This window comes from Pseudopipra pipra, chromosome 5 (genome assembly GCF_036250125.1).
Source record: "Pseudopipra pipra isolate bDixPip1 chromosome 5, bDixPip1.hap1, whole genome shotgun sequence".
NCBI lineage: Eukaryota > Metazoa > Chordata > Aves > Passeriformes > Pipridae > Pseudopipra > Pseudopipra pipra.
The window spans coordinates 68,860,334-68,884,774 of NC_087553.1; the positions used below are offsets into that span (position 1 = coordinate 68,860,334).

The 24,441-nt window shown below is 43.5% G+C and overlaps 1 protein-coding gene across 8 annotated transcripts in view; it reads left to right on the plus strand.

Moving 5' to 3' along the window:
- Window positions 1-24,441, plus strand: part of FRMD4A (FERM domain containing 4A) — a 366,759-nt gene that overhangs the window by 287,539 nt on the left and 54,779 nt on the right. For all 8 annotated transcript variants that reach the window (XM_064656471.1, XM_064656470.1, XM_064656472.1 and 5 more), the window contains 7 exons: window positions 232-316; window positions 4,462-4,518; window positions 7,002-7,024; window positions 14,522-14,605; window positions 21,319-21,384; window positions 21,618-21,675; window positions 23,377-23,463. In XM_064656471.1, coding sequence (XP_064512541.1) covers window positions 232-316; window positions 4,462-4,518; window positions 7,002-7,024; window positions 14,522-14,605; window positions 21,319-21,384; window positions 21,618-21,675; window positions 23,377-23,463 — 460 coding nt within the window. The remainder of the gene's footprint in view (window positions 1-231; window positions 317-4,461; window positions 4,519-7,001; window positions 7,025-14,521; window positions 14,606-21,318; window positions 21,385-21,617; window positions 21,676-23,376; window positions 23,464-24,441) is intronic.

Below are 24,441 nucleotides of genomic sequence, written 5' to 3' on the forward strand. Positions count from 1 at the left end.
TAAGTCATTCACTTGATGATCCAGTTCCTTTGGTATGGCTGAGGTGGTGGTGACTGATCATGCCCTGGAGCCTGCACAAGCCTCCTTCACTACCCCAAAGCAAAGAAAAAAGCTTCATTTTTAGTACACTCATCATGACTGTGTTGACCATATTTTTCAATGTAATAAGTGCATTTCCATGTTTTGTCTTAGTTTTCCCTCATTCCTAACCCCTCTTGCTTTCCCTTTCAGGTTCTACATTGAAAGCATCTCCTATCTGAAGGACAATGCCACCATCGAGCTGTTTTTCTTGAACGCCAAGTCCTGCATCTACAAGGTAAGGACTCAGGGAGCTCTGTGTGGCATCGGCCACATTTTCTGTCTGCATTTTCTGTCTTGAAATTCACACCTGGACTTTCAGATACAACCTCCTCCTCCTCCTCTTCCTCCTCACAACCTCCTCACTCCTCTGCCTCCAGCCGCCCCAGCACTTGGCAGCAGCTCCCCTGTCAGAGGGAGGTTCAAAGGAAAAACACCTCTGAAAGCACCTCTTGTGGCAGGCAGGAGTGAATTTGCACTGCTAAAATTATAAACTGGCTTATATTTAGAAAGAAAGGTCTGGCTTTGTGTTAAAAACTCGAGTGGATGTCGTGAGGGTTTCCCGCCCGGAGGGGGCGGCAGTGCGGCGTGGGCGCCATATTCTGGGCTGGGCGATGGGGGCGGGAGGGTGTGTGCGAGGGGGAAGAGCTTGTGAGAGGGAAGGATGGAATATCCTGACTTGGAAGGAGCCCATTAGGATCGTCGAGTCCAACTCCTGGCTCTGTCCATGCCAACCCTGAAAATCGCACCATGTGCCTGAGAACATTGTCCAAACGCATCTTGAAATCTGCCAGGCTTGACGCCATGACCGCTTCCTTGCAGAGCCTGTTCCAGTGCCCAAGCACCCTCTGGGTGAAGAACCTCTTCCTAATATCCCACTAAACCTCCCCAGACACAGCTTCATGCCATTCCCTTGGGTCCTGACTCTGGTCACCAGAGTAAAGAGATCTGTGACTGCCCCTCCACTGTCCCTCGTGAGGAAGCTGCAGACCACCATGAGGTCTCCCCTCAGTCTTCTCCAGGCTGAACAAGCCAAGTGACCTGAAGTTTGTGGGGCAGCAGGAGTCTGTGGGTGTATGTGTGAGTGGACTAAGGGTACCTGTGGGTATGCACTGAAGATCACCTTTTACAGGAACAAGCCATGCACTGAGAAATATTTTTTTCTATCAGGAATAGCCCTCCCTGGTAGGCCACTGAAACACCAGCCTGCTGTCCCTGGCACTGCAGCTCAGAGCAGCCCCTGGCAAGGTACTCTGTGCGCCAGAGATAAGGGCATCCTGGCACAGCCTCCACTCAGAGTAGTGCCCTCAGCAGAGCAGTGAAGCTGATCCCCCAGATACCACAAGCCAAACATACACATGAAAGGACTGGGTGCAGAGAATTAACCAGCCCCAGACCATGTTGAGGTGGAGATTGGCAGTGTGCAGACTTAGCCGGGTGGGCTGGACGTCTGGGACTGGGAGAGGTTTTTCAGCAGCTGGGATTCCCTGGGAGGATCCCTTCTACCTCCCTGTGTGCTGGCAGAGGCCATTCACGATGACTCACCTCCATCTGCCAGGGAGGAAGCAGTAGGAAAAGACAACTGTAGTCAGGGAGCAATTTTACTCACATCCCACAACTCAGCACATTTGTGACCTGCTAAGCCAAATAGCTTACACCGAACCCAGAGCCTTGCTTGACATCTACATGTCCTAAAATGTAGGGGCTAACTTTGCATCTTCTAAAATGCAGAGCAGAAGCCAGCAAATGCCTTTTTTCCAGTGCTCAGGAACCAGGCAGGGTCGCTGAGCTGAGCTGTGCAGCACTTTGCTCTCCGGCAAGGCTGCAATTAGATGTGCTTAGTCAGCCCTCCTCAGCAACAAGCTCAGTGAGCATCACATTTTGGTTCCTGGGGAAAGTTCCTTTTTGAAGTCTTGCCAGGAAAAGCTTACACCGTTGTTCTTTTTTTTTGGAGAAAGCTTAATAATAAGAGGAGAGGAAAAGAAATAAAGAAAAAAGTGCCTACAGACCTAGGTTGGTCTATTTTAGTCTGACCTCTCCTGAAACCATTACTTTGCACATTCAAGCTGACTGTCATCTCTACCCGAAAATAGCCCTGCTGAATTCCCGAGGATCCTTCTCAATTTGACTTCCAGCCACAGTAAGCCATGCTGTGCTATTAAAAAAGGCGCTGAATTTGAAAGTTGGGTGCAAAGTGTCTGCTAAGACTCAGGGCAAGCACCCACCCAGCACGCCTGCAGGACTCCTGTAGTTGTAAAAAGGGGAATTCAGTGTTTAAGCACAGCCAGAGCTTCTTGTTCCTGCAGCTAGCAGGTGGTGTTGCATGCTCCCAAACCTTGAAAGCTTCCTTGTTGCACCAAAAGTTTCCTTGTTGGACTTCCCATGAATACCTCCACCTCTGGTTCTGCTGCAGCCCAGAAAGACCATACTGTGTATGAAATAAGTGTAGTTCCTAATGCTGTGCTAGAACCTCAGACCTTCCCCTGTTAATTCTCCAGACAGATGTCCTCAAACATCCCCATACACAGAGATGCTCAAGCTGGGAAAGAATAAAACTGAGGCCTGTTTAGTTTGGGGCTGCTGGTCACTGGGTTGCCAGCTGGCTCTGTGCTAGGGCTGTACTCCTCTGGTTGTGCCCACCGCTCCACCTCAATCGCCCTGTTGTGTAATGAACTCACACACCCAAACTCTCGCACAGGACCAGCAAGATACTGTTGCCCAGAAAGGCCAAGCCACGTTTGTACTACCAAATAAGACAGGGCTTGGCATCAGACGCTGTCCCTTGATCAGTCAGGCTGTTTAATTACTAGCACGTTCTGGCGTGGGTTTTGGCGTGTGCCAGCAAGCTCCGTCCCAGGCGTTGCTTCGGCACTGTTCAAGGTTGTGCACCTGTTCCCAATAGGCTACACAGTGGTAGAAACCCCATCTGGGACTGGGGGAGGGAGGAATAGTGTTTAGTCCTCTTGCACCCGCCACTTCCCTTGGCACAAGGTTCATCCTTGGTGCAGGTGCCTGTGTGAGTCAGGCAGTTCAGCTGAAAGGGGAAAGGTGTGTTTATCGCCCGCAGCAGAGCTGCTCTTCACTCCCCAAGGAGTTGTTATGAAAGAGGTGAAGAAATCACTTATTTTAAAAAGCTGGCGCTGGTGAAAGCCAAGGACACCTGGATCTTACCCTGTGTTTTGTTCCCTTTACTTTTGATTTTGCCAGAGACAAGCCAATGCAGCAATTGTGGCTTGTAAATGAGGTGTGGCCGTGACTTGGCTGAAGCGTGGATCACAGCAGTGATCTATATTTAGATCACTCATTTCTTGCCAGATGAAGTAAAACATTAAAAACAGCAGCTTAAATAAATACAACAGAAAAATCACCACAAGAGTGAGTTGAGCAGTGATCCAGTTTACCAGTCCATGTAAGAGACAATGTAGGAGTTCTAGTTGCAGAATAGAGATCTAAACAGTATCTCAGTAAAAGCCCATTAGCTTCCCAAAGGCAGGGACCGAAGACTCAGGAAGAGCACACTTGGCCACAAGACTAGTGCTCATACTATCCATCCCAAGCATCCTTGATACCGGGTCTGCATCCCAAGCATTCAGACAAAGCAGTGCCTGGACCCCTTGGTTCTGTGACTGCCATCTCAGGCACAACAGAAGCATCCTGAGAGGACCTAATGGGACCATCAGTGTCCTTCACGTGACCAGGGTGTCCAAGCAAACCCTTCAGGATTGCTTTCATCACAGGCTGGATCCTATAGAATGGAGCAGAGAAGATCTACCAAAAGATTTGCTGTCACAGCTCATTCTCAAACCACCCCCAGCCCCAGTGCTTGTGGGGATGAAAGGGCCAAAAACAGAGCTCCCATCCTGCACATGGGAATATGGCTCTTTTTGCTTTGAGTTTACCCTGGGCAAGGATCAGAGTTCTGGGGGGACTTTGACACAACTTCAATGAAGACAAATTCTAATTTCCTTGCTTTTGTGAGCCAAGGACAAAGCTGTGTTCCCTTTGCATGGGTGCATGGGTGACAGTTGGAGGCAAAAAAATGTATTCCCTAGGCTACTTGTCACTGAATGACACAAGAAAATAAAATTTACCCTGATCCTCAGCCTTCCACCTGCTTTCTCCTTGCTCTTCCTTCATGCCACATTCAGTTATGCTTCATTTACCAAGCCATTACACCAAATATTTGGCTTTCTCCACATCTGAGTGGAGTGGGCAGGTTCTCCCTCCCTTTAGTTTCCAGGAGCACAGAGAATGCTTTGAAGCCAGGGGAGAAGACTGGCACCACATGCTTTGCTGTGCAGTAGGCAGGAGGAGATGTATGCCCTTCTTACAGCAGCTCAAACTCAACTCTCTTTTTCTTTCTTGTTTTCTTCACCTTTCAAGGAACTCATTGAGGTTGACAGTGAGGTGGTGTTTGAACTGGCTGCGTACATCTTGCAGGTAAGCACCCACCTTCTCTCACTTCGTGCTTTGTTATGTTGCATTAAATCTTTTGATTTGCCAGATCCACAACAGCTGTATGGCAGTGTAGGGGTTCCCTCAATTGCAGGAGAAAGATGTCTTTACACAGTTTTCATGGTTTCTACCAAAATGAGTACAGAAGGCTCTCAAACCAGACCTCTCCATGCAGGGAGCAGATACTACTGCTCAGCATTTTGCATACAGAAATGTGTATTATATTTGCACCAACACAGATATCCAAGACCCTGGAGTATAATGTACAGCCAGAGAAAATCTAAATGATGAATGCAAATTCCTAGGTGAAATCCATATGCAATGAGTTCTTCTCCAGTGACCCTCCTTGCATTTGTTTTCCCAATGGGGTTTGGTCCTCTGATGAGCTCCGTAAGTTTCTACATATGCAACTGTCTGTATTCTTCAAGTGGGCAGAATGGCTTAAAGACTTTCCAAAATATTGTCTTTTGAAGTTCCGCTCTTCGAGAAGAGGGAAAAGGGTCAGAGGGCAAATGACCAGCAGTGTTTGGTAAATATCTAATTCCCAGAAAAGAATCTTCTCAGGGTAACGAAGGTGGGTTATGTGAAAGTTCTCTTTTTAGGAGCTTGACTGTGGGAGCAGATCAGACATAATTGTCAGATGATCCTTGTTCCCCTCTCTTACGGTCTGATTTTTTCCCATGAGCCATGAAGCTGTGAGGAGCCATGTGAGCAGAAAAGCCAGCTCATCAGAGTGCACTAATAAATAACAATGCACTTCACTTCTAGAGCACTTGCCATGTTAAAGAAGCAATTAATGCGTAGGGATTTGAACCTTCATTAAAATCATTTTATGTAACAAAAATGGAGTGAGAGAGTCAGGATGGGGGACTCAATTAACAGCACATTATAGAAACTGCATATTGGCTGTTGGGGGAATACACATCAAACAACGGGCCCATTGTGAGGAGCAGCAATGGGGTTATGAATCTATTGTCTGCTCATCCTAATGAATAACTTACATGCTTAGTAATTGTACAGCCAGATCCAGAGCTCCTGCCATAACTCTTGTTGCTGGGATTGTTTCTTGCCACAAACACAGGATGTTACGTGTATTCCTGTAGTAGTTTGATGTGTAACTTAATGAAAACACTCAAAACAAGCCACACCTCTGCTCTCTGTAACCAGAAATTACTACAGCCCGTGTTTGTGACAGGATCCAAGTAAAACAAATAGGATCATAATGCATTTTGTTCTACTTCTCGCTGCAGCATTTAGGTCAAAGCACTGAAGTATGAAGAATATACCCTACAAAATTGTTTTTTGAATTTAGTATGCTCATCCCTGTGCAGGCCAGGGCATATCCTTTGGGCCTTTCTATGTGTTGAACTATCATCATGGCATGCTTGAGGAGTCCTTCCTATGAACCAGAGAAGTGCTTGTCTGTCCTTCAGTTCACTCAAAGGGAAATGGGAAGATAGTAAAGGTCTGTCAGAACTCAAATGATTTAGTCGGCAGCCTTATTCCAAATTGTTTTGTTACCAGAACAAATTGAAGTACCACCAAAGCTCTGAACTTTACCCCAGCCTCAGGACTGAAACACCACTGGACGTGGGCTGACATGTTTTGTGGGTAGATGGATGGATGTAAAGACAAAAGACCTGAATGCAAAACCCAGTCCTCTTGGCAGTGGAAATTCCCTCATTTTCCAAATTACCTTCTTGCACTGTGCTTTCTGTGTAGCTAATGGCAAATGAGGTGCTTTAGCATGAATCATGTGAAAGGCATATTGTCTATGGAAAATACAAAATGCATGTTAAATCTATTGAGGAGGGCACTCACCAGATTCTGAGGGTTTGCCAGGTATGCAGTAAGACTCAGGTACTAATATAACTACTGGAGGGGAACATTATCCAGCCCTTTAACATCAGGCTGTGATGGTAATAAATAGAAATATCTAGATATACAAGCAAGGGAGCTAAATACTCCTCCAAACAGCCAGCAAGGAGTTAGAGAAACCTGTGGCTTGCATCCCCTTGAAAGCTGACAGTCAGCAAGTTTTTTGAAAGTCTAGGTACTAAAAAATGGCCAGAATACTTGTAAAAAAAATCAGAGGAGTTGCAGTCTCAGAGGCTGCAAGGCCACTGCGACTTCAGAGATCTCCTGGTAATGTAGCATCTGCATCAGCCCAAAAAAATTTAATTACTAGCATTACTTCCTGCAACTTCTTGGGTATCCACTAGCAGAATAGGGAATCATCTGGCCCTATATTAGGCAAACCTTTTGTTTGTTAATCTGCCCAGCTCACTGCATGTATCATGGCACTTGACATTAGATACTGATTCCAAAAAATACATGAGGAATCAATTACAACAGGAAATTGCTGCTAAATGAATTTTGCAAATGGAAAATCTTGAACAGCCGTTTTCTTCTCTTTTTTTTTTCCATTTTTAATTATAGATTTTTTATTTTTCTTCCTTGTTTTACAGGAAGCAAAGGGAGATTTTTCAAGGTAGGTGAACTTAAAAGTTTTTACCACTGTGTGCTTTGAGAATGAATCTGGTAAAATCACTGTGTGAGCCATGAGACTCAATGTTGCTGTGTAGTGACTGCCTGTGTGAGCAATGCAATTCTGTGTGTATGGCTAACATAGACAGTGGGTTTCCTGATATAATTTCTCCACCAAACACAGCCTTGGACCAGAGCATGTCTTGCAAACAGCATTGTTTGTGATTTCGTTGTTGACAAATCTCATTATGTGCTCATGAAGTTCAGGAAACAGACTAGTCTTCAAAAGGAAATTGCTAAGGAAATGACTCTATGATCACTGTTATATCACAGATCCAGCCAGAAGCAACATTAAAATTCCATGACTAATTGATATTTCAGCTCAAATTTGGACAGAGTTCTCAAAATCACAATTTAGATAATTGGGTTTGTTGAACTTCCGCTGTCCCTTGAGCCAAATCTTCAGACTTACAGTAAGAAACTCGAAGAGGTGACTGTACTTGGTGTTTTAGAAGACTGTTAATGAAATGCTCATGAATTATCATTTAAGTTGACAGTATCTGTCATTTACACATAAGTAGCAACCAAAGGTCAGGTGGTTGTTTGATGTCTCATGTAAGAAACATGAAAGTTCTTTGTGTGAAGCTCAGGAGAACTGACTATGCTAAGTATTTCACATACTCCATATATTATTTTTGCTGACCTGGAGTTCAGCTGGAGGACCACAATATCCTCAAAAGTTAGTTTCAGAATGGGCAGTGGGTTGAATTGCCAGATGAGCCCAAAGAGATGTCTTAATTTTGCCAGCATTGAGATACACTGAGAGAAGACTGTACTGATAAGAGGCTGTGAATAACAGGCAGGATCCACCATCTGGTGGTCTGGGACTTCTAGCCAGCTAAAATTGAATCAAATGAGTGAAAAGGAACAATGCTTTGCAGATATCACCTGTCTGTTGTGGAGTCTGAGCTGACAGAAAGTAACCCTTGCTAAAAGGAAGTTTAAGTTCTGCCACAATATTTCTCAAAACCTTAACATGCAAAATCCTGACATTCATCTGACCACAGGACACACAAGGCCAGTCTTGCTTTGTTTTTCGGTTCTGCTGAATAACTAAGCTATCAGAAGTGTTTATTTAGAGGGTACTGGAGTGCATGTGGCTCTTTGACTTTTCAATCTGGTTTTCAATGCACTGCCAAGTGCTCAGTCCAGAAGAGTTAAGAAGAGTTTTGCCATCCAGACCTGTGATGAACCACATCTTCCACTGGTTTTGCTATGAAGAACAATATTTAATGTTTCTCAGAATACCTTGGACGTGATAAAAACACACTCAGAAAGTGTACATTCAGGCTATGAGACACAGAATAGAGAGTAATAGGACTTGAAAGTATTTTATCTTTGAGTATCCATTTCCAGACCAGAAGTGGAAACAGCCAGTGGAAAGCACCCATCTGCTAAAAGTTGTATGTTGTCCCTTGTAATAAAAGGAACTGTTGAGTTTATCATAGGCCACAAAGAAATGAGGAATCTTCTCTGAGGGCACAGAAGATTCCTCAACCCATGGTGTTAAGTCCTGTCTCCACATCAGTCATCACCATCACCAGCCCTATTAAAACAGCTCTGAATTCCTTCCACCTGTGGATCACAGTGGTTTGAAGTGTAAGGGGAAGTCCTTACGTCCAAGGCAGAGAAGGGGTGTCATAACAACAACTTGTTGATATTGCCAGGGATCTGAATTTCAAAATGGGCTTTGATGACAAAGAAATCTGCCATACTAGTGGAGTTTAAAGCCTATTCTTGAATGAAGGTAGAAGAATACTGCTCTGACCCTCAATGGTGTGGAAGATTTGGCATCTCCAGTGATGTCTGTCCAGCAGCTCCTCTCTAATGTGCACTGACATGGGTTTGTGCGCTGGGTGAGATCCCAGTGCTACTGAAGTCAGCATGAGGTCATGGTGGTCAAGATTTTGCCTGCTGAGATTTGTGGTTATCATATCAGCAGTGTAAAATCTGGGAAATCAAGCCTGGGGTCAATCAGAGGAAATGCAGTTGAAGGCAAATGTTCTGACCTCTTAGGGTTAGCTTCAGTGTTTGCAGTTAGTTGATGTTGAAATACTGTTTAAAGCAGAAGTGGCTACTCTTGGAAACAGAGAAGCTTTGCAGTTTTGAATGTCTTGCTGCTGAGATTTAAGTGTTGTGCATCGCAGCATATGTTGTGTGAAGGTTGAACTCTTGAACTCCTGCTTTGTTTTTTAAGAAATAATTTAATTCTAAAGGGTTGCATGCTTGGAACACAGACTGCAGCATTCCCACACCTGTCCTGTCTACTGCCACCGTCAGATTTATAGCCTGTGATCTGGCCCTGATCCAGAAAAGTACATAAGCACTGGCTCATTTGTAGTGATGGGAGAATTGCTGTTCCCCATAGGAGCCTTCCTGTCACTCAGTGAGGATCACCTCAGATGCAGGGACAGTCAAAGCCAAACGGTCATACTTTAAGCTGCAGGTTGGCACCTGCCTGTGGTGGCCAGTGTGATTACCTCCAAATCCCACTGCAGCCAATTTGGAGGATCTGGAGCTGGTTCAGGACTCCTGAACGCAGTTACAAGTCTGCTATTTGGGCCTCTTAACAGTCAGCTTTCTATCTGTGAACTGATACAACGACAGCAGCTCCACTGCTGTTTTTGAGGAAATTATCCCATACCTCAGAATAATCACTGTGCCCATAGTGCTCCTCTTTACTTTCCTGAAAAGGGGCTCTTGTGCCATATCAAACACATTCTACACCCGTTGGTAGGGCATCATCATGCATGAGACTGTTATCACTGATTCTTACCACCTTGGGCATCACAACGACTCCCAGTGTTCAGTAAGCCTGGAGAACACACAGTCCAAGTCACCCTCATCTGTTTTGAGCTAAGATGCCACAGTAGCCCTGACAGATCAGTTTAGCATCTGTAGTGGGCAATTCTTTTAAGCCCTTTTCCATTTCTAATGTGTGTTTCATTTCAAAAACAAGCTCATCAGAAATGTTTGAGCTCCTGAACCTGTTTAGATCAACTAAGACAAGTATTTCTGAGAGTTTGCTTGGAGTGGCCTCATCCATCTCTTAGTTGATAAAGTTTTAGGCAGAGCGAGGTTTAAAATAAAAAGCTATTCTCCTTAAGAAGTTCCTAGTTCTCCACACTGAAGGAGAGTGGTTTTCACATTATTTAAGAGAATCCCCAAATGCTTCAGCTGACAAGGCTTAAGGAGGCTTATATTCAGGCTGAGAGTTTAAGACAGTCAGGTATCCCTATTCAGCTGATTCTCGGGTTGAACAAGACACTTAAGATTGGATCTGTGCTTTTCAATATTAGCTGAAGTCAATATTTTGACTTCAAAGGCAAAGAATCACTTGTATGAAGCTCCTAAACAAGCACCCTGCAGACTGACCTAAAGGTTATTAGCTCAAGCTAATCTTGTTTCTAGCTGGAAGCTGAGTCACGCTTGGTTGGCAGAGCATGGGCAGGACAAATTTCAGTTCCTTAGATGAACACAAATCCTACAGATATGTAGGCCTCTAAGCCTACACAGAGGAATAAACCAGAGTGCTCTGGCTAATTTGGGGAGGTATATAGCATATTGTTAAAATAACTGAGATTTTTTTTCCCCCTAACTTAATCCTACCAGATTTAGAGTCCAGTCCTAAAATCTTTGGGAAACTCACACCAGCTTTGGTTGTAAATGTTTGTAATCGAGTTCTTCAGCATGTATGTCAAAGCAGCTGCAAATAACATATCCTGTTCATTTGTCCCTCAGTTTGGGGTGGGGAAAGGAAAACCCCTGAGTGAAACAAAATCCGGAACCGTTGCAGCCAGCTCCTCATTGATAGATTTCTTCCAGTTAAGCAGGATGAGACATTTCAAGTAAAGTCCAAGTATCTCCCAGCAACGTAAGAAAGAATAACAAGGGAGGAAAGCTAACAGCCAGTTTCCTGTTAAGCAGAATTTCACAACAATTTCAACGTTTGGGCAGATGGTAATCTAACATAGTTTCAGGCTTACTTTTCTTTCTGTGTAACCAAGTGACATTTAACCAATTAGAATGTATTAAAGGGTTACAAAACCCAGGTTGCATTCTTGCAGCCTAATGGAGAAGATCCTAAGCACTGTACTTCAAACAGTGCCATCTAATCTGAGAATCTCAGACTCTGCATTTCCTCTTGCATTCTACAGAATGAAGTACCATGCTGAGAAGAGATGACAACTTGAACCTGTTGTAGCTTTGTTTTGTCACCGATCATTGTTATTACATGTGCTGGAAAATGTATGGATTTCCTGAGACAACTGCATATGTAATCTTGCTCAAAATTATTGCAGCCAGTTTGCAAAAACTTGTTTTTCACAAAATGTTTATGAAATGGCTGGGCAGGCCTTTTGCCCCCATGTGTAGATAAAAATACTGAGAGATGGTGACTAGTTCATTTGGAAAAGACTCATTAAACAGGCAATATCAGAACCAAAACCAGAACCAGAAGTTCTGATTTCTAGGTCCATTTTTCAGTCAGTCAACCTTACTTCTGGTTATCCAACCAGCCTTCAGGAACCCATGCAAATGGCTTTTCCAGTTCAGTTTTCATACTGTTATTTAGTCTTTTAAATATTATAATTTCTGCCATAGTGCAGGAATAAAGCAGTCCAGGGGACACAGAAAGTGTGTTTGGAGCCTTTCCCCTGCATATTAACAAATCTGTGTCAAAAGCACCCTTCTGTATATATCAGCCCTGGAGGCTGGACACTTCCGAATGTAAAATAAATGCAGCACAAGTGACCGAATTAAACAAACACTTTCTAAATACAGTAATAAAATAAACACAATGAGATATTTCACTAGAAAGAGAATGAAATGCAGTAAGTACAAAACCACTAGTGATGCTGCTGGAAATATTTTAAAAACTGAGGGTTTTGGTATTTTAAAAGGAGTCAAAAGGAAAGTGACCTAGTGGCCAGTAGGTCAAATGCAACCTGAGTCGTTATTTTTTTCCTTTTTCTTGATTTGGCATCCTTTTGGGAGTCTAAATAATTAGTCTTGAGATGAGTCTTGCCAGAAGACTTAGTGAATACATGGACCAGGGAATGAAATGCGTTTTTGCTCCTGGAAGTGATTACCTGAAATACATTTGGCACTTTGAGGATGTGAGGCACCATCTTTATGATATTTTCTGGGTACTGAGCAGAAGTGGTAATCCCACCCAATAACATCACTAAGAATGTCTTTTTCTCTGACTCTTAAAAGACTTTATCACAGTGCAAGCAAGCTTTGCACCTTACCAACAGAAAAGACAGAGCTGACTGGTGTTAGCCCTTTCTTTTATGGGAGCCATTAATGACTCAGGCTTTTCCCAGACCCTCCAAGACTGTTAGTCACCTATGCTTGCCCTATTTGATAGCTTTCTGGGCTCAGAAAGTCCCTGTTTGGAAATTACTCCACGCTTTCCCAGAAAAGTGTTGGTGATTTCTCAACTTCCTTCTGTGAGCAGCCAGCCTCAAAAAATCACCACTTGAGGGGCAGTTTCTGCCACTTGTGCTTCGATTTTCCCGCGTTCTATTCTTTTTTCCCAGTTTCTTTGAAAATGTCAAAAACCTCGGTAAGAGCTGAGTATGCACATGCTGTGGAGGAGACAGCCCTGGGCAGACCCAGAAAACTCTAAACAGCAACAGCTTGTTTTCTGGGCTGTCAGTCACAGAACAGAGCAGCCAGATCAACAGATAACACAGAGTGGAGCAGCTTCTTGTTCAGGCTTGTGCAGATATTTACCCGCCGTGGAAGAATAAATACGAATAGTTGTTGAGCATTTGCACTTAGTCGGGAAGAGCTCTCTGATGGTTAAATGACCATGGGATTTGGGCAGAAGTGGGTGTTCAAATACTGTTTGTTGAGAGCCTTTTGGCTTGGCATACGAGGTGCTGCTGAGTGGTTTTCTGTGTGCGTAGCACTGCAGTGGTTGCCTTAGTCATTTGTTTTAAGTGTTGTTCTACACATCTTCACTCTGCAAAATTTGAACCTAATTGAGACTTGCACATCTCTCACAGATTTGTCTTGACTAGAAGTTGCGGTCCTGTTTTAAAACTACTTAATTGATTGTCAGGGAACTACCGTAATAATAAATGTCTGTAGACATGTCCAAAATGCCTGCTATGGGATTTATGTCAGTGGTTTACCCTATGGCCCAACCTAGCAATTAACCTGCAGACTCCAATTAAGACAAACCCACCAAGGTCTCAGGCAGAGCCTGCTGCTGGGATGTGCAAAAGGAGAAATGCTGTGGGAAGATTTTTACAACTGAAACAGGATCACCTCTCTACAAGCCACCATACAGACTGTCACAGAGAGAAGAGCAAAACCCAGGGTGTCCTGGAATGTCCAAGGGCTCCTTGAGTCTTTACGGATGTTAGGATGTCTGGTCTACAGCTGTAGAAGCCAAGACTACCTGTCTGCCTGGCTACCAGCCCCATGGGGGAAGCCAGTGGCCTGGGAAATCTGGAGGTCTGGAAGAGGTGTCTCTCTCTGCAGCTCCAGGACAGCCACAGTTTTGGGGAGGATAAAGGAAAGGGTACAAGAAGGCAGAAAAAAACTTCTACTGAAAAGTAAGCCAATAAACATGAATTCTTTGGCACTCCTCGGTGTCCTGTCTGGCCTTCTTGGCTGTGTATTTCTACAATTTTAAAAGTTAATAGCAGCAGTGCCTTCCTTCCCAAGCCTTTGAGGGTTTTTTTTCTCATGTGCACGCAATTCCTTGTGTGTGTTTAAAAGTGGGAAGGGAGGCATTTGGGGTTTGTAGGAGAAAATCCCACGGTTTCATTTCATCTGTGAGAATCTGCTTCCCATTTCATGAGCCTTCCCTGCTCTCTGCTGTGCAGTGATGCTGCTCTGGCTGGCCAGTGTGGCTACTGGAGGTTGCAGGGAGAAGAATGAGCAAGATGATTGTGCCTGGTCCCGTGGAGGGTTTTGTGCAGCAGGACAAATTCAAATTGCAGTCTTATCAGTGAAGATGTTGCGCAAAGACCAGGTCACTGGGCAAGAGGCTAAGAACAACCTGTGATGCTAAGAAAGCAAATCATTATTTCTTGCAGCAGTTCCTAAGGCACTAAATAAAGAAGTTTTATTACAGCCGAAAAATCACTTTCTCTTCTCTTCCCCCTGTTTTTTTTCTGTATATGACCATGTCCATGGGACTGTGCTCAATGACATATGACATTGTGGCTTTTGTGTCCAGTCATTGGTAGGAAGTTCTTCAGCATAACCATCTGGGAGAGTTTCTCTCCAATTTTGATAATAGAGGGAAAAGTTAACTGGGCTGCCATAAAACAAATAAAGAGAGGAGAAAAAGGAAACCCCAGTGCCTTTTGTTAAGGAGGAACAGATGTACAGCCATAGCAGCCTGCCAGCTAGGTCAGGTCATATCAAATATTGTGGTTGTTTTCTTGTAGCCTGATCCTCCTTTTGAACTCTCTTTCAGCAATGAAGTTGTAAGGAATGAATTAAAGAAGCTGCCAGCCCTTCCGACGCCGGCGCTGAAGGAGCATCCTTCCCTCGCTTACTGGTAACGTATCTCTCTGCTCAGCAGCTTTGCAGTGTCTTGTGAAGGACCTGGCTCTGGCAATAAGTGCTCTGAGAGTGGAAGTGGGATGCAGGGATTCCTGCCTTCTAGCTCTGGGTTTGCCACTGACTCACTGCATGAGTTAACACAAATGCAACTACCCTGTTGGGCCTCAGTTTCCCTGTCTGCCCCATGTCTGGGTCAGAAAATTCGCTGTAAACATGCAAGTGTCCTGATGAAATCAAGAGGCCTAATGTGCCATTTACTTCCTAGCACTTTGTATCTGTGAAAGAGTTTTCCTGGCTGGAAATGTCATGTTTTGCACTGCTCTGTGTTATTTTGAGTGATTCAGTTTCATCTTGCAAATCTTCTCTGTGTGGCATAGATGAACTATAAGGGATATATTTTCTCCTTTTATATGAACTAGGTGATGTTTGGAGGTGGATGCTTGTTTGCTCTGTCTTTATTGCACTAAAAATTAAATCCAGGTTAGGAACAGGGTCACAATTAAATTTTATATGCCCCACACATAGATTCTTTGTGCCACCCTGCATATCTGTTTTATCTGTGCAAATAGGAAAGTATTTGGGGAAAGACTGTTCATTAAAAGGGAGATGCTTTCACTTGATTTTCTGCTTGGTGCTCTTTCATGTTTGACTTTAAAGCATTGGGCTGCAAGCCTGGGGATTAGAGAGAACTCCTTTATCTGCTACTCTCTTAATTTCTCCATTTTAGTAAATCTGAGGATGGCAGGGAGGAAACAAATCAGTTTGTAGGATATGATCTCAGTTCTTCCCTTTGCCAAGAAGGTCATCCACTTCTTCTTGCATGGCTACAATACTGGAATTAGCTGTAGCTCATGCCAAGCCATAGGCCAGCTGGTCTGTGAGGTCTCACTTTCTGAGAACATCAGAGCATCAGAAGAGATTTGGAGTCCCCAGGTGAAATCAGGATCACTAACACAAAAGCTGAGGATCATTACAGTGTCCTGGTGCTTCTCTCTAAGAACCAAATCAGTCTTTCTGAAAAATTATAAGTGTAAGCTGCAGTTTCATTGAAGAAGAATGGTCTTCCTCTTTGGAGCATCTCTTTTCTTTTTCCAGAAACTAATCCACACACTCAAAGCAGTACATTTCCAGCCAGTTGGTGGCCTGGCTGACTGACAGACTGAGAGCTCAAGCTAAAAGGCATCATGAGAGGAGTGGTGGGAACAAGTAGGCAGTGACAGGGAAGGCAAATCTGACTCTTCAGCAACAACATGGCCTGAGCTCTTATTAAAGTGCCCACATAGCAAAAAGGGCTGTGTAAAATCTTCATGCTCAGAATGTATTTGCAGTTATACACAGGGTACAACACTTCTTACAGCTGTACTTAATCTGGGGGGGGCTCTTGTGACTGAGAATAAGTCACAGGTTGGGAAGACGGTGTTGCCAATGGGGCAATAAAATCAGAGGCTACAGTCCTGTGACTCCCTTGTGATTTCATGCCAGTAGCCAGGTCTCAGAGATCTCTTGTACATTAGTAGTTCATTATTTTTTAATGGTGGCTTTTTCCTAAACACCCTCTGAAACACTGAATGCTCTCAAGAAGAGTCTGTTGGCTAATCAGACAAAAAGCCTCTAAAATACAGATCAAACTTCAGTGATCTAAGGGAGCAGATTTTTAAAACTGTGTTCTCTGACATTTCTGCATCTCATGCAGGTTATCATAATGGATACAGATTTTATCCTATCCTTTTCTGTGTGCAGTTTTATGCTGCAGTACTTCAGCATTAGCACAAACAGTAACAAGTGAATCTCCCAACTCTGGAAAGAAACTTCTAAAACATTAGAGGTGGGATGGGTAACAGCTCTAGTTAGTTTAAAACAAACAAACAAAAGAACTTTGTACTATATTTTTATCAGCTGAAATGGATTAAGAGATAATAAAATGGATAATCAAACAAATACTATGATATCTTTGAAAAGATGCTATAATAGGTCTGCATGAAATATATATATATATATTTCAATAAATATATATATAACATTTCCATCACAGAGCACGAAAAAGCCTCACCATTGCTCCTACCAAATGTATTAAGATCTGTGGGATGAGTCCTGGCTTCTTAGATCAGCACAGTTTGTGCCTCTGACTCCACCTTCATGGAGTCTCCTAGTTCCATACCCTTGCTTCAGGTCTTTCTCTTCACTGTATTGTCTTCCTGTTTATGGACTTCACAACAAAGTTGAAGGTTTTAATTTTTATATCATCAAGTTGCTGTTTCCAGCTTTCTGCAGGTTCAGAATAATCAGTTCCACATCTTGTTCTCAAGCATCTATTGGCATCACTGATTACTGGTGAAATAAAAAAGGGGCTTCTTGGTGAGTTTGTTTGTGTTTCTTTTTCTTCTAAATGAAAGCTGAGCTTCTGGCCTTCCCACACAATCCAGGAGTGGGGCCCCTGAATTTTGATTTCTCTTGCCCATTCACAGAAACAACAGACAGTATTTATTATTTTAGACACAAAACTAGTCACAGAGACTGGAGATAACCTTTAGAAAATGTGTTAACTGACACTGCTCCTTTCCAGCCACTGTCGTTGAATTTTATCTCAGTTCAGATACTCCCCACCGAACCATCCCAGTACTGGGTTGTCAGTAAGAAAGCCAGGAGGAGATGCAACTGCACAAAAATGGTTGCTAAAATGGGATTTTCAACAGATCAGGGTAAGATAGACTTCTCCCAGGTTCACAGAGATTTCAAATGTGAACTTGTTTTTAGCAACCTAAAGCACCAGTGTTGCCAGAAAACCCACCTCTGAAAATATCAGCTGAAAATCACTATTTAGTGATTTTCTGTAGTTCAACACAGACCTGAGGCTCTGGTCCTGCTCCTGGTCCCTTGGCCAAAGAGATGCTGGTTGCTTCAGTGGGACAGTGTATGACTGCAAATAAATACATTAGTAAATTCAGGAATATAATCAAAATGGACAAATCAGGTTAGAAACAGAATAACACTAAGGAACAGCAATGAGTGGACAGCTATTTAAAATAGCTCAGTGTGCTGGGAAGAGAGGGAGGGACCAATTACCTTTTAAAATCTGGATTTGATGCTGAGAAACTCAGCCTGCATCTGCATGCAAGTTGTCTGCTGTTCAGTTCTGTAAGCTGCTGGGGCAGGAGGGATTTCTTGGCAGTTCTAAAGATCTTTATCAGAGTTGTCTGCTGTAGGATATCATCCACATTTCTGCAGCTTTGGGGGGAAAGTTTTATGAGCTGGCAAACAGACAATAGTGCTCCAGCAGACCCCTGTCTCCACATTAGTTAAACATCCTCTGCCAGCCCTGCACTGTGAATGAGTTTCTGTGTCACCAACACAGCAACAAGGCAGAGCAGGGGGAGAGGAGACGTCAGCTGGTGGTCCCAGCAGTGTCCCAGCACTCTCCCAGCTGTCAGTAGCAGCATGGCAGCTGCCTTGAATGAACAGCTGAAATGACAGGGGAGCATATTTGTAGGCCCTGCTAATGCTCCTTTTGACCCCTGAATGATGTTGATTGTTTTCCCTGGCACATGCTGGGCTTAGCCCTCTGTCCCAGAGCAGGAGGCAGAGAGTGACTTCTGTGCTGGACGACCTTCTGTCACACAGCCAAGGTGGGATTGACCTGATTGTGAACGTTTTTTCGATGTGGATCTCACTGTCTGAGCTGGGTGCCCTCAGCTCCCTTTGCTGCCAGTGGAGAGAAGCAACAGTAACGTCCTCCCAAGGAAACCATCCAAAATAAATTGAATGAATCATGCTCTGGAGTACCTGTTTCTTTCCCCGAAGTGCAACTAGCCCAGTGCTGCAGAAAAGGGAAAGACAGCAGATCCCTCTCAATATTCATGGCTTGATTGATAATTCAGGCTTTACTTTTTTTTCCAAAAGAAAGAAGAAACAAGGATTATAGTCTGTACACCTCAAAACATTATACAAAGGGAGATCATCAGTATCCTAAGAGAGCAATGGAGGCATTTGTTTAGGAGAACTGGATAGAGCCTGAACTATCCCGAATTTCTAGCATGGGCTACAAACATAACTTTATTCATTCTGCTGTTCAGGAAGGCTCCCTGACATCTGATCTGTCCTTTTGAAGGAAATGGTCCATCAATTGGCTTCCCTACCCAAGGGGTATGGTCTGGGAACATGTCAATTATTTTATAATAATCATTTGTAAGAAAGCAGAGCACATCCGGAATCACACTGTAGGTACATGTATCCTTTCCTGGAATGGCAGCAATATGAGAGGTTGATCTGTGCAATAAACTGCACAAAAGTAGAAACCAAAGCTGAGCGTTTTCCACTGGAGAAACTCTGTTGTTTTCTAAGTCACTCCTGGTTCATTCCTGTCTGAGGCAGAGGAATTGCATCCACATGTAATCATGATTTTAAGAGGTAATTTCAAAGGGCTGTAAGCCCTCTCTGTCTATCTTTTTTATTAAGAATGATGGTTTTTGGAGATTTTCCAGTACTGAACACTCATGTAATTCAGTTATTGCTCCAAAAGTAATCCCGTTTATGATAATCATGGCAGGAGACCTGGGCTCTGCCTCCATGTGCACGCCCATAACATCTGTGGTACTTGCTTGGATCAGTGCACTGAATATGGTTTCATAGCTGTAGAATTTACAGCTTACAGATCATTTTCTAAGCATCAAATTTATTCTGAGGGATTTATTGTGAGAGCTGGACGATTGTTTTACCCATGTAATTTGTCACTGGCTCAGTCAGCACCCTGTACCTGCTATGGCCTGCTGGTGGCACATTGCTTCACCTTGCCCCAAAAAGAGCCCTTTTATTTTTGCAGGATGAGTGGAGGAAGTCACTCGGTGAGTGAGTAAGGAAAGCAGTTACTCCAGACAAATGACAGGCTTGTGGGGGAACAACTGGTCCTGCCAACAATCCAACAGACTATCTCTTGCTCTGTGCTGCCTATGTTGGTGTTTCTGGTTCTCTCCCTTTCTCTCTGCATTACCAGGGGTGCACAGTCCTCAGCTCCCCCATGCCCCTTCTTTCTGAAAGATGTTTTGGCTCTGGAGATTCTGACTCTCTTTCTAAAAGAAATTCTGTCCTCTCTGGAACAGGGATACACATGGGGAAGGTAGCAATGAAAAGATGCAGTCGTGTTAGCTGGGCTGGTGAAACACTTTGCAATTTTCCACAAAAGTCCCCATGGGCATCTCTAAGCAGTTGGGATGAGGTCATCTACCAGACCATCCCACACCACTGTGCTCCTTCACGCTGTCTAGCAATGCAAATAGCTTCAGTTCTGCCTGGGGAAGGATTACTGCATGGTGGACAGCCTTGGTTGCTTTTAAATGCCCCATTAGGGGCTCCCACTGGACCAAGGAAATGCAGGGAGGGAGGAATGCCAGTGCACATTGCCTTGAACCACACACAGCATGATGGCATGGGACAGACACTCCGTACTGCAGGAAGCTTATGTGGGGCCGGGTGGGGAGGGCACAAAGGTGGCATAGAGTTTATATTTCCCTCCTCTTGATCTGGTAAGGTTTATGCAGTATCTCCAGGGGACTCAACAGATTCCCTGTCCTCGGTGTTACAACATAAAGAGCAAGAAATTGGGTTTAGACTTGAGTACTCTGTCCTGCCAGTGTAACAGAGGGCATTACATTGGATCCTTGGCTTATACTTTGCCACACTGTGACTTTGCTAGCACAGCTGATTGTATGCATCAAATAGCTCTGGTTCTATGCTCTCCTGCTTCCCATTCACTGGAGAAGAAAGAATGAAATTCTTCAATCCGTCATTTGAGTCATGCTGATCTCTCTTGGATGCTCCATCTCCACTGTGTATCGGTACACGCTCGGGACTGTTCTCTAACACAGAGGCCCACTGGTGGGGAACTGCCTCCATGTTTCACTGTGGAACACATTCAGACATGGCTTATGTCTTCTCTAAGGCATGAAATGGTCTTAGTCTCGTTGTTGGGAGTGGGGCCTGGCTCATGCCAACTCCCAGTGCACAGCCAGGAGTTGCCTGGGAGAATGCAAGCTAGTAAACCCAAAAAGTAAGCAAAGGCACATCGGTGCTTTAACAGTAAAGTGACCCGAGTTTGAGTGCCTTGGAAACATCCCCTGCCACTGTTTAACCTGCTGATGTAGATGTTGCCTCTGTGTACACTAGGAATTCAACTCCCTGCTGAGAGAGATTGCTCCAGAGTACTTCCACTAGTGCTCCTACACATGGTTTTGTGCAGTTGCAGGGAGGAGTAATCTGTGAGTCTTAGGGCTGTTACTGGCCACCAATTTCTGAACAGTTTTGCCCATCTTTCAGAGGACATGATGGGCTTGAAAAGAAGTTGCACCAGCCAGGGCATAGCAGAGCTTGAGCAGCTTTATCACCAATCTGTTTGCCCACAATGTAAAATCACGGATATTGTTTATAGATAAGGAAAGGATTGCAGAGAGAGGAAAGTCTGTACAAGTAGGTACCATGTCTGTGAGGAAAAAAGATTCTTTCAGAAAACCAACTCTTAGAAAACCATTTCTATTCTCAGTCTGTGACTCCTGCTTGTTTACCCCTAGGCACTAAATCCCCTCATCTAGTGGGTTTGCTTGGCATCTTTTGATTCCCTCAGTCAGTAGCTGTGTTAACAGAAGTATCTTTTCACCTTCTGGTGAGACTCTTGGTCACTATAATGCCAATATATAAAACATCCAATTCTTTCCTTTCCAGTGAGGATCGAGTCATTGAACATTACAAGAAACTAAATGGTCAGACAAGAGGTCAAGCAATTGTGAAGTAAGTGAAATAAGTGTGATTTCTTTGTTACCTTTGTTTTATTAGAAAACATTTATACAGGACTGTATAAATAATATAAATAAATATAAATATAACGTAACTATGTTTTCCATCTCATGTTGCTTCATTTTTAAGTATTATGCACTTAACTATTTACTTATCAAAGCATTTTTTTTTTCAGAGCATCCTCTCAGCTTCTCACACATGTTATTCTCTTCTGTGTTGTTTTGCAGTTACATGAGCATTGTAGAATCCCTCCCAACATATGGAGTGCATTATTATGCAGTAAAGGTACGTGCTACAAGAAGGGTTCACTGAATTAAACTGTTGTTGGAGAGGGAGAGAGAGAGGTACAAACTGCCATCCTGCTTTCAGAATACAATACACTGCTACTAAAGTCTTGTTTCACTTCCTGTGGTAGGATAAACTTATTTCAACTGTGTGTGCATGTTTAGTAAATACAGCTCCAAAGAGGAAAATCTTGCTTTTGCAGATAAAACTCTTGCAGCTCTATTGTGCTGGAGTGTTCAGTGCACAAGCAGTAACAAGCTCTGGTGATGCCAATGAACCCCCACCGAACAGATGACCCAGACCCATCTCTGGCAGATATGATGCTTCACTCCTTTTTGTAGTTCCAGGAAGTCAGGCTTTTCCCAGCCAGCAGATCCATGAGCAACTAGGTAGGGCTCAGATATGATCTGCACACTGCAGCTCCCCTCACATGAGATACATGGATTCCACACAGGTATTCATGAAATCCCTCATTTCTTTAGTCTAATGATTTATCACCAAAACTTCCAGTCTCAGATTATTATTATGACTTCCTTGCCTGACCAGCTGCCTTGGGGTTGTTATTTTTTTTTAAGTAGAGAAATCAATAAATATATAAAGAAAGCTAGATACACACTCCCCAGAGCATAATCCCTCGTTTATCACCACTGAAGTTTTGATGTGTTTCATCATTATCTCTGTGTACAGGTCATATGGGTTTTCATGCATCTGTAATGTCTTGCACTCATGAGGAACCATAAAAACACAAATATCCAACTGTACCTGTCCCCGGAGATGAGTTTCTAGTCTATTCCTGCTAATGCATACACAAAATAAGGTGTATTATTTTGCAAAAAGCATTAGCCTCATCCTTTCCCAGAGGATAGGATCCCTCCAGCACCCTTTGCATCCAGATCTCTTGGACTACTCTAGATCAAGAAAAATCTTCTGTATTGGGCTTGTTATTCAATCCTGCAAACACTGGAGAGCTATTCCAGTGAGCTCCCTCTGATCAGTAAGCAGCAGTGAGTAGCAATGAGGCAGCAAATATTGCACATAATAGGTTTTGCTTCTGCCTGATGTGGGGGTTTTGGTTTTGCTATGTTTTACCCTGCCACTCTCTATCACATTAACAGAGCAGATGTAATTTCATTGAGGACTCCAGCTCAGTAAATTGCAGAGGCCGGGATCAGATATCAGCCATTACTCCATAAGGCCATTTTATTGCACACTCAGACACAAAGCAGTTGGGTCCAAGCCTGTCAGACCTTATCACTTGGTAGCTCTCAGATCCCATTACTGCTGCATTTTCAAGACTAATGCTAAAATCCCTCCACATAATTCAAGTCAGCTGGGTGATTCGCTTTCCTTTCTCTCCAGTCTGAGTGTTCAGACTGTGTAATTTACAGGGCAGAGAAAGAAGATGCACCACTGCACAAAGGACTCATGTCAAACCTCCTAACCTCCCCTGACAGCATTTTGAGTAACTTGATCACATGTGATGTATTTTAAATGGTTTTATTTGTCATGGCCAAAAGTGAAACAGATCTCTCCTAAACACCATGGAGCTTAGTGACTTGAGGGAATTCAGCAAGGGGAAATTTAACAGCACCCATTCAAAGATATTGCTTAGAAATAAATATTTGTCTTGAACAACAACCTAGGAAATCTCCAACATTTCCCCATCCTATTCAACATAACTCCCTCTCTTTTCTCTTCCAGGACAAGCAGGGAATTCCATGGTGGTTAGGACTTAGCTACAAGGGGATTTTTCAATATGACTACCATGACAAAGTGAAACCAAGAAAGGTAAGTTGTTTACTTTTCTATCAATGTCTGGGCTTGCCACACATGTTATAGCTCGAGTCAAGGGTGTGATGTACACCAAATGCTGGCACTGATTCATGTGATTTTGAAGGACGTTCACTTTCTCCCAAACTTGTCTGAACGTCTGCAAAGAATTAATGGACAAAAATAGTAGCTCTTAATTTATTAAATGTTGTGGGTTTGGGGGGAAATAAGCATCACTTAATCTTGCAACTTATGCTCCTTTTTCTGTGTGGTTCATAAAACATAATGGGAACTGAAGGACTGATCCTCTCAGATGCTGGAGACCTTCCATTCTCTGGCTATGGCAGGATTGGGGGTGCTCAGCCAGCTCTTGATACTGTACTGCCAAGCCATAAATGATCTGAGAGAGTATGAGAGACAAGAAAGCTGCTTCCATTTATTACAAAAAGAAAATTGCATGGTTTTCTCAGGACTAGCATTACATTTGAAAAGCAACAACTTTACTAACTGAAGAGTTAGTGTCAGACTAGGAAGTAAAGTCAACTTTCTTCACATTCCTGAAAAAAAAGGCATTAAAAAGTTTGTGTCCCCTATCTGATTTATTTATGAACTTTACTTTGAAGCAGTTTACAAATCAAGGCATGGCACACATAGATCTGGTCACAAAAGCTAGAGCTTGGTCAGTGAGGACTAGCCATTCCGGTCTCTTTGTTAGTATTTTTAGTGGGGCATTCAATGCATTTGAAAACTAGGATTTGACTCAGTCCTTCTAAATTGCCTGTGAAAAATCCAGCTAGTCAATGTCCTCTTGATTTGGGAGGGTTTGATTCCCCGAGCTTATCCTATGAAGTGGACCCATGTGTTCTGATTTTCTTACCTAAGATGTCATCTAATATGGAAAAGCTCATCCCTGAGCACAGGCCCTGCAGGTGGGCATGCACAGCCTGTTAGCAACAGTATCTGTTGTGCTGGAAACCCGTGGAGACAGCAGCGGAC